General features: G+C 38.5%; 1 protein-coding gene across 4 annotated transcripts in view; it reads right to left on the reverse strand.

Annotated features, from left to right (window-relative positions):
* The window catches only part of LOC103445040 (putative disease resistance protein At1g50180), a 116,788-nt gene extending 111,060 nt beyond the window's left edge, over positions 1–5,728 (reverse strand). For 2 of the 4 annotated variants that reach the window (XR_530717.3, XM_017335133.3), the window contains exons 1-2: positions 4,539–5,673; positions 92–1,835 (exon numbers count right to left, since the gene is read on the reverse strand). Coding sequence is in view for 2 of the 4 variants with exons in the window: in XM_017335133.3 (XP_017190622.1) it covers positions 106–1,835; positions 4,539–5,577 (2,769 nt within the window). In the remaining 2 variants the exon portion in view is untranslated. Of the gene's footprint in view, positions 1–91; positions 1,836–4,538 lie in introns of all 4 variants that reach the window. The other 2 variants (XR_530718.3, XM_070825216.1) reach the window with 2 other exon arrangements.
* Positions 5,729–10,645: the final 4,917 nt, after the last annotated feature.

The raw sequence follows: 10,645 nt of genomic DNA on the forward strand, positions 1-10,645 counted from the left end.
TGCCCCACTCCACATTATGATTTACCCATGAGAAACTGAGATAAAATAGCCGCACAACACAAAACACAATTAATATAAGTAGCATGCTTACCAGTTATCCACTTCTCACATTATTGTAACAGAAGGCACATGTTTAATTTTGTAGAAATCCTCTCCTTCCCCAGCCCTACTACAGAATTCCCGTCGCATGCCTATGATTGTTAGTTCCTTGAGGGTACTAACATGCTGAAGCCCCTCAGGAACTGCCCTCAATTCCAAGCATTCTATAATAGACAATCTGCAGAGATTAGGCATGCCTCCTTTCTCTATGCTCCAACTCTTTAATTCTTCCATCCCACCAAGTGAAAGAAATTCAAGATTAGGATAACCTTCTTCTGAGACAACTACTTCTGATGAAACATTCTTGTCCAAACTACCAGCATTAAGCCAAAGCATTCTTAAGTTTGGGATCTTCTCAAGTATTTTGAGACTCTCCAACTGTAGTTTAGTCCAACTCATCGACATCTTAGTGAGGTTCTGATAGTACTGGAGACCTTCCAATGATTCATCTCTCATTCTCCCTTCCAACTCAAGTTTGTATATATGAGGACAACTCAATACCATTTTCATTGGTATAACTTCAGACCCCACGAAAAGAGATAGAGATCGAAGATGGTTAAATGTGATGCCAGTAGATTTCAACATTTCCTCCATATTTTTCACCTCACCTTGTATGAACATTTTTCTGAGATTGGTCAATTCAGCAAGATGAGTCAAATCACAATCAGCACCTGCAACATTGACTAAACTCTGCAAATTCCCAAGAGTAGCCAACTTCAACTTCCCTCTGTACCCCGAAACGGGTAAATATAAATGTCTCAATTCTTTCATCTTCCAAATCACATTTGGTACTTTCACCCCCCACCCAACATACAAGCGTAAGTCTAGAGTTTGCAAACATACCAAATTACCTAAAGATGATGGCAACCGTCTTACATGACTTTCCCTTAGACTTAAAAACCTTAAGTGGACTAGATTCCCAATATTACTCGGCAACTCTACATAACTCAGTATGCCTTCAAGCTTTAGAACCCTGAGCAATTTGAAGTTGCATACTACTGACCGCAAGAATTTTTTCTTCCAGTTGGAGAATCTATATTCTGGGTCGACAAAGAATAACAAAGACCTAAGGTGGTCATTTCTTGTGGGAGCAAATTTATCAACAAATTCTGTTTCCACATGTACACCAAGTCTTCGACCTTTAGGAATTGTCGCTGTCTTGGTTATCGTACTGGTAAAATTTACAACGTGAAGAAAGTTCTCCTCTTCTGCCTTTACCAAGCACAAGTCTCGCATAAGATCATGAAGATGACATGTTTTGATCCTCTTAGTTGAACCAAGTATTCCAACTTGAACCATACATCTTTCCACCAACTCAATTAAGCAAGCATATGCTACATCTTCCAATACCTCCGCTGAACCATGTCGTTGGGAACCCGAAGATATAAAACCTTCTGCTATCCATAACTGAGCCAATCTTTTGACCGGTATCTCATAATCCTCCGGAAAGTGACCTAAGTATAGAAAACATAGTTTTAGACAATATGGTAAGTCGTCATAACTCAATGCCAACACCCTTAATGCACCAGCATATTCTTGATCGCCTTTGTACTCTGTGTCAAGATTAGTTCCTCTCCGTATATACACATCAACGTTCTCGTATACTGCATTCCACTCATCAATTGTGACCTTTCTAGCTAGAAGTCCCGCAAGCACAGTAATGGCTAATGGCAGACGTGCACAATGTTTGAGCATCTTCTTTCCTAGTTCTTCCTTCTCAGCATCAATTTTAGAGTCTGAAAAAAAAAAATTAAGAAAAATAGGTTAACTATTATGTTCTAGACTAGTCATTTGCAAGCACAGCAATGGCTAATGCAGACCTGCACAATGTTGAGGCATCTTCTTTCCTAGTTCTTCCTTTTCAGCATCAATTTCAGGGTGAAAAAATTAAGAAAAATGGGTTAACTATTATGTCCTAGACTTGTCATTCTTAAGATATTCTATGTATGTTGTCAATGTCCTTTTGGATTGTTGAATATTTTTACAGTAGAACATAAATATTAGTGTCTGATGTCACAAGAAAATGAATTTTGGAAGGGAGAAATCATAGTTACATGAAATGCAGTAATCTCAATCAATTAGGCTTAATAGTTAACGAAAGTAAAGTAATTAGAGTTTTGATTGATAACAAGGAAGAAGAGTAGAAAACTGAAAATGTGGAAATACAAAGGGAGAGAGCAACTCACGACCTGCTCTGTTGCTGCTCTCAAACAAGTCTCTTTATTTTAGTTTTGGGTGTAGGGGTCGGCAGACTCGGCACAAGGGCATTCTACAACATGCATGTTTTTTCATTCATCATGGAAGGTTAGAAGTAACCTCTCCACCCATAGATACATCATTGCTTAGACTTTTTGGTAGCAACAACAATATTAAGTAAAAATATCTAGCTGCTTAGCTAAACCTAAACAGGCGCTGTGCACCGATACTACCACCCATCTTGGACGATTTAAACTAGAGTATGTCTCAAACTAATACCCTAGACATTCATCAATTCTCTTAGCGATTTGGGACAATGACCTTACCTCTCATCAATGTTTTTCAAGCCAATCCCTAAAATTTATCCAAGCCAATCAGTGTATCAAATTGTGAAACCTCGAAAATGTATTTGAAAGTGTTGTTATAATTTTAGGAGAATTTTGGAGTTTCTTCAAATTTGACGATTGGTGGTCGGCTTTAATTATTATTATTTTTTTTTTTGCCAAACGATAGATTTTGTTAAATTAGATGTTAGATTAGCCACCGACAGAGTTTGAACTCACGCCGTCATCTAAGAGCTCAACACCTTTCCACAACAGTGGTAAAGAGCCACTTACAAGTCGGCTTTAAATTTTAAAGAGGTGAGAAAATAAGTAAGTTTTTTTTAGGTTAAAGATGAATTTTAAGTGATGAGATGAAAGTGGACAAAATTACAAGTTCATGGCATTTTTGAATTATTTTTTAGAACCCAATGAATTTTTAATACAATTTTGGAAGGCCACGTGACAGCTAAGGTGTGGTTGACTTGTCACGCGACAGCTGCTAAGGTGGTGTGTTGACAGACAGTCATGCATGTAAGGACTGAAAGAAAAGAGAAGGAAGAGGATCCTCTCCGGACCCACTGAAGGCCGAGTCGACATCGTGGTTTCTCAGGAGTCGGTGTCGTGCTTCCCGAAGTCGGCGTCGTAGCCTCCAAAGAGCTAGTTATCGGCAACATCATAGTAGTCGTCGCTAACTTGTGTTTGAAGTTTTCCAATAAATAAACAAAAAAAAAAGTGAGAAGAAGACTCATAGTTGAAGAATAAGGATTATTGAAGAAGAAGAATTGAAAGAGGCAAGGAAGAAGAAGAAAAACTCCAAAGAAAAAATGACGAAGGAGGAGGATCCGAAGGGATTGGGTCCGGAGAGAATCCTTTCCCAAAAGAGAAGACAAAGTAAGAGAGAAACCAGTTTTATTCATTTGGACACCTGATCTAAATTATAAGACCTGATTGTTTTTCTTCTTTGTCGAAGTAAAGTCTTAAAGTGACAATAACAGTTCCATATAGATAATGCTATTTTTTTTTTCATTGAAACACTAAAATCGAATTTTCTATCATAATTTTTTATGTACTTCACCAAATTTGATTATGTTTTCGCTTACGGATTTCTGGACAGGAGTATTACAATTTACAATCTAAGGTAGGAATTTCTGAGTTTGCTACAGATTTCAAAATGTTGCCATTAGGGAATTTATCACTAAATCAGCTTTAATGTTCGATTTAAAGTGTTTATGTTGAGTTGATCCTATTAGGCTTGATTTAAATATCTAGAATTGTTTTGTTGTTGAATCTCATTTTGGTGAAAACTTGGTGAGATGGATTGAATTATGTAGTATGATTGACAAAACGGAAGTAGAACTTGGACTAAAATGGTGATTATAATGAAAATGGAAGAATGAATATGGAATTTTACCTCTGTTGTACAGTTCCTGCAGCTGGGACCTTACTGTAAGGCGTACTAGGTCCTTATTGTAAGATTTATTGAAGTTATGTCCCTACTAGGTTGTTGAAGTTCACCCCTTTATATGTAGGTTTTCGAATTAGACAGTCAAGAGGGTAGATGGGATGACAGTGAATTAGAGGTGAGGTTAAAAGTTTAATTTATTTACTTTCTTTGTAGCCATGTAAAGAGTTCTTGAGTTTCTTTTTATAAGAAGAATTTATTTTTCACTCCGTTTCAGTTTCTTATTATTCTTTTTTTTTTAAAACATTTGGGTTGCATTCAAGATTCGGGATTTTCCAGCAACTCGGGTCCGGTGCATGACACAGACGCACCCTAAGTTAAACGATTAGGGACAATTATGTGCGTACTATATCGAAATCATTATAAGTGAAATGCAATGATCTCTATTTTATTAGGCTTAACAAATAAACAAAAATAAAATAATGATAATAGAGTTGACTGAGAAGTGAGAAACATACTTGTTTGATCTCTCCCAAAGATTGCTATCTTCTTAAACAGTTCCAAGCATCCCTCATCATCTAGCGCATGAGATACATGAACGAAACCATTTTCTCCAGCAATTTCAGCAACGTCCTTCTTCCGAGTGGTGAGTAATATACGACTCTTTGTTTCCGCACCGATTGGAAATCCATTTTTCAAAGAGTTCCACGCATCACGAGTCCAAACGTCATCAAGAACCACCAAACATTTCTTTTCTTTTTGGATGCTACAAAGCTTCTCTACCATTTGATTCTTATTCATTTCTTTAGTTTTATCTTTGGTGTCGCGAGTAAGCTGGACCAAAATATCTTCCAAAACCTCTTTTCCTTGACATTGTTGTGACACACACACCCAAGCAAAACAATCGAAGTGACGCTTAACATCTTCATTGTGACCATAAACTTGTTTTGCAAGAGTGGTCTTTCCTGAACCGCCCATCCCCCAAATAGATACAAGTTTGGGGCCTTTTTCTTCTTTCACCAATTGCGTGACTAGTATCTCTATGTCCTTCTCTAACCCGACAACATCACGTTCAATAACATGAGGATAAGTTTCCCTTTGTTCCTTTTGCCTCTCAAAAGAAGTGGCACCTCCATATTGTGTGCCCCTTATTTGCTTGATGTCATAACCTTGCAAACTCAACCTCAATTTGGAAAGTTTGGTGGTAATGCTCTCAATTTCTGAACCGAACTTGTGACGATTATAGACTTCGTTAAAGATGCAAGCAAACCTTTTCAGAACAAGCTTCACGCTTCCTCCCCTTCTGAGAGCCACTTTCAAAGCAAAAGATTCAATGACATCCTCCAAATCATAAGCAGCATCTCTTATAATTTGAACCCAAATGCGTACTTCATTGTCTTCTTGTCTTGTATCTGCATCTTTCAGGAAGCCCTGCATCAAAAGTAGCTCAATTTGTGCATGCTTAATTTGATCGCCAACTCCGCTCAAGAACTTCACCTCCTCAATGAGACCGCCTTTGAGCCCTTCAATTACCATTGAAACTACCGCCTCAGCCATATTTCTGATTTCCACCAAAAAGAAAAAAAAATTAAACAAGCTTTCTTTTTCGACTTCTGTTTTTCTGCTTGATTAAAGTGGTTAACTGGAGAAGTCTTTTCTGTTTTTCTCCTCCTTCACATGCTATTTATTCAATTGTCTAGCGAATCAGTTGGCTTAAACATTTGGAAGAGTGCATATGCATAAAGGAATGATTTACATTTGGAAGAGTCCATATGCATAAAAGGAATATTTTACATTTGAAAGAGTGCATATGCATAAGGGTATAATTTACATTTTGATTAGGGCAAGGCTCCTTTTTCCACCCTCCACTCCATTAACGCAAGGAAACAACCGAGGGAAAGATGCTCAAGATGAGGAAAACCTCCACTGGAGAAAACGTGTGGTCCTGGAAAAGCCGTGGAAGTAACGTGATTATTAAGGAAAAGTATTCTTAAGCTTGGCAGCTTCTCTAGTATTCCGGACAGTGTTAGCTTGGTAAGGTTTGGAAAGCACAGAATCCCTTCTGGTAGCTCTCAATTTTCCCTTTATTCGTAGCTTGTATATCTCAAGACAACTTAATATATGCTATGTTCCATGGTATAACTTATTCTCCAGAGTCTACGACTGGAGATGGTTAAATGTGAAGCTTATTCTATCCCAGTTTCTTGTTAGATTCACCTTCAACACCAATTTTCTAAGATTGGTTAGTTTAACCATATCATTTAGATCACAGTAGCTACTTGAAACATTGACTAACGTCTGCAAACTGCCTAGAGTAGCCAACGACAAATTTCTTACTTGCTCTATAACGTCAGGGTAAATATATATGTCTCAGTTGTTCCATCTTTCCGAACACACCTAAGGTTCTCATCGACGTCCATAGACAGTGTAAATTAGAGTCCGCAGGCATACCAAATTTGCTGCAGATGATGGAAACTCTATAATTTGTGTGTTCTTCAGACTCAAAAACCTTAAGTGAACTAGATTCCCAATTTCACTCGGTCAACACTTTTTTTTTTTTTTTTGGTGAAGAACGGGGAACACAACCCAAAAAGAACTACAAACCAACAGCAAACCGAGTCCGAGGGACTCCAGCAGCATCATCAATGAGAGCTGATCTAATCCACACAGGAGGCTCATCAAAAACAAGAACACCAATATCCATGTTATAACTCCAATTAGCCAACTGATCCGCCACAATATTCTTCTCTCTATAAACGTGATTCAATTCACACCTCCTCAATTGTCTCATCATTAATCTGCAGCTATGCATAATTGTCTCCAAAGGATGGAAATTATCAACTTGGGATTGCTTCAACAACATAATAACAGCCTTGGAATCCATCTCAATATGAAGCTCAGTAGCACCCTTATCAATAGCAAGCTGTAAACCAAAGTATAAACTCCATAATTCAGCATCACAAACCTGCCCTTGTCCCAAATTCACAGCAAAGCCACCTAACCAGTTGCCATTATGATCTCTTAGAACGCCACCAGCCCCAATTCGACCAGAATTTGTCCTTCTAGACCCAATAGAATTTTTACGGGATAAATTCCTTGTATTACTTCCTTGAAATATATACAAATACAATCCTTGTTCTATAAGGAAACTAAAATTAAAAAGGACACAACAAATAATCCTTCCTAAAAAAGGATTCCTAATATTTACAATATATTTACATACTTATTTTTGAAGACTCACGTTTACACTCCCCCTCAAGTTGGTGCATAGATATCACACATGCCCAACTTGACAAGTGAGTCACCAAACTTTCGTCCACACACTGCATGAGTAAGAACATCTGCAAGTTGCTCCTCTGACTTTACAAACGGTATTGATACAATCTTCTTTTCAAGCTTCTCTTTAATAAAATGTCGATCCACCTCCACATGCTTCGTTCTATCATGCTGCACCGGGTTATCAGCGATATCTCTTGCGGACTTGTTGTCACAATACAACTTCATAGTCTCCTCTAGTTTAAACCCAAGTCCTAAAAGAAGTTTTCGTAGCCAAAGGATTTCACAAATCCCTTGAGCCATTCCTCTATATTCGGCCTCAGCTGAAGATCGTGATACCACCTTCTGTTTCTTACTTCGCCATGTCACCAAATTTCCTCCAACAAAAGTAAAATACCCAGAAGTAGACCGTCTATCAGTTACATCACCTGCCCAATCTGCATCAGTAAACCCTTCAATTCTCAAATGCCCGTGTTTCCCATACAATACTCATTTTCCAGGTGCCGACTTCAAGTATGCCAAGATACGCATAACAGCAGCCATGTGATCCACATTTGGTGAATGCATGAACTGACTCACAACACTCACAGCATAAGCAATATCAGGACGAGTATGAGCCAAATAAATAAGTCTCCCTACAAGCCTCTGATATCTCCCTTTGTCAACCGATTTCTGACTTGGATTCAAATCCAAATGATGCTTCTCAACAATAGGAGTCTCTACTGGCTTACATCCCAACATACCAGTCTCTTTTAATAAATCCATCACATACTTACGTTGAGACAAGAAGATACCTTTAGATGAGCGAGCAACTTCAACTCCCAGAAAATATTTCAAATCTCCTAAATCCTTCATTTCAAATTCGGCTGCAAGGTTTCCTTGCAACTTGGACATCTCATCAACATCATCTCCTGTTATAATCATGTCATCTACATAGATAATCAAGGCTGTTACTTTATTTTGTTTACGTTTTACAAATAACGTATGATCAGAATGACTCTGACGATATCCATTCCTTCTCATCACTTGAGTAAATCTATCAAACCATGCACGAGGCGATTGCTTAAGCCCATAAAGTGACTTACGCAAACGACATACTCCAGTATTCCCACCATTGCTATATCCAGGAGGAAAATCCATATATACTTCTTCCTCCAAATTCCCATGGAGAAATGCATTCTTCACATCAAACTGTTTTAATGGCCAGTCCATATTTGCAGCTAAAGAGATAAGAACACGTACCGTATTCATCTTGGCAACCAGGGAGAAAGTCTCTTGATAATCCACCCCATATGTTTGAGTATACCCTTTAGCCACCAACCTTGCTTTGTATCTGTCGACCGTTCCATCAACCTTATATTTAACTGTAAATACCCATCGGCATCCCACGGTCTTCTTTCCTACGGGTAGCATCATCACCTCCCAAGTATTATTTTTCTGTAATGCCAACATCTCCTCATCCATTGCTTTCGCCCAGTTTGGATCTTTTAGAGCTTCCTCCACTCGAGTTGGTACTTGAATAGACTCCATATTGCTCACCAAGGTCTGATGTTCTGGTGCAAGCTTGTTACATGATACATAATTGGCTATCGGATACTTCACCTTCCCTTCAGGAGAAAACCTATCAGAAGGCACACCTCGATTTTGTCTCGGTGGCAATTTATAAGTACTTACATTATTACTTGGATCAGCTACATAATCATTTACAATACTTACCTCAGGAATATTCAGAGAAGACGTATTGGGCGTCACGTTGGAACCAGAGAGAGAGGGCGTACTGGACTCAGCAAGAACAAGTGTAGTGGCTTCGGCAATGAACTGTTGAGCACTAGGACATTCCTCGGCACTAGCTAGCCGAGCCTCTAGCCGAGGTTCTCTGATGGGTTCGGTCAAATCACCACCATCATCTGAGTTGTCAACACACTCGGTACTCTCTGTACATTCGACACCAACAATTCCCGGTCCTACACGATGTTCAATAATCACATCTCCCCCTAGATCCAACCAACTCAGATTACCAATATTATTCCCCCCTGGTGATCTGATGTAGAAGGTACCGAAGTGTAGAAATATTCTGATTCAGAGAAGGTCACATCCATGGTTACATACATATGTCGGGTTTCAGGATGGTAACACTGATACCCCTTTTGGTGAGAAGAAAAACCCAGAAAGACACACCGTAATGCACACGGATCCAATTTACTACGATGTATTTTCTGAATATGAACATAAGCCACACAACCAAAGACTCGAGGGGTGAGAGTATTACGGGACACCACGGGAGCATGGTGTGTGAGGACTTGAAAAGGCGTTTGAAAACTAACCACCCGAGAAGGCATACGATTAATAACATACACGGCATAGGTAACTGCTTCAGGCCAAAAACGTGGAGGAACAGAGGCCCCAAGGAGCAAGGCCCGGGCTGTTTCCAAAATGTGGCGATTCTTACGCTCTGCAACCCCATTTTGTTGCGGAGTATGCGGACACGTGGTTTCATGGAGGATCCCTTGATCACGTAGAAAACCCGACAACTCAGAATTGATGTATTCTCCTCCATTATCAGAACGGAGAACCTTGATAACAGAAGAATATTGTGTCTGAACCAACTGAGCAAATGACCGAAATATGTCACTAACATCACTCTTATTTTTCAACACATAAAGCCATGTCATACGAGTGCAATCATCAACAAATGTAACAAACCACCGGATTCCCGAAGAAGTATGATAGCGATTTTACCACTTGTAAAACAAAGGGTTAAACCATAGAAAATTCTTGCAAGAGAACAAGTGTTTGTAGTATAGAATGGCTCAAGCAAGGTCGATCTCCTCAGGGACTGATATAAACAATTTACGAGTTTTTGTGTATTTAACTTATTTTACTCTAAGAATTACACTAATTTAACGAAACTAAATATTATTGGATGTGACTTAAACAAATATCTAAAATGGGAGGGAATAATGATTCAACTTAAACAAAACAAGTAAATAAGGAAATTCAAGATAAAATAAATGATTTAAGAAAAATAAATTGACAATATGCTAGAGTTCAACCTTTACCAACAACAATCCTACGTGGCTATTCCAATTGCTTAAATAATTGAAAACACATATGCTTTGAAGGTTGGATTTTCCTTGTGTATATTTTACTTGTGACATTCAAGCTAAAACGCATACCACTACATGCAACTTATCCATGACATTTGGATTAAATATAAACATGAGTGATTCATTAATCTTGGTGAAAATCCTTTTGTTAAACCATATAATCCCTAAGAGCATGATATTTACCTTAGGAGAGTATAATTCTCAATCACAAGAAGCACAACCAATTTTAACGTGACATTCGT

This window comes from Malus domestica, chromosome 07 (genome assembly GCF_042453785.1).
Source record: "Malus domestica chromosome 07, GDT2T_hap1".
Lineage (NCBI taxonomy): Eukaryota > Viridiplantae > Streptophyta > Magnoliopsida > Rosales > Rosaceae > Malus > Malus domestica.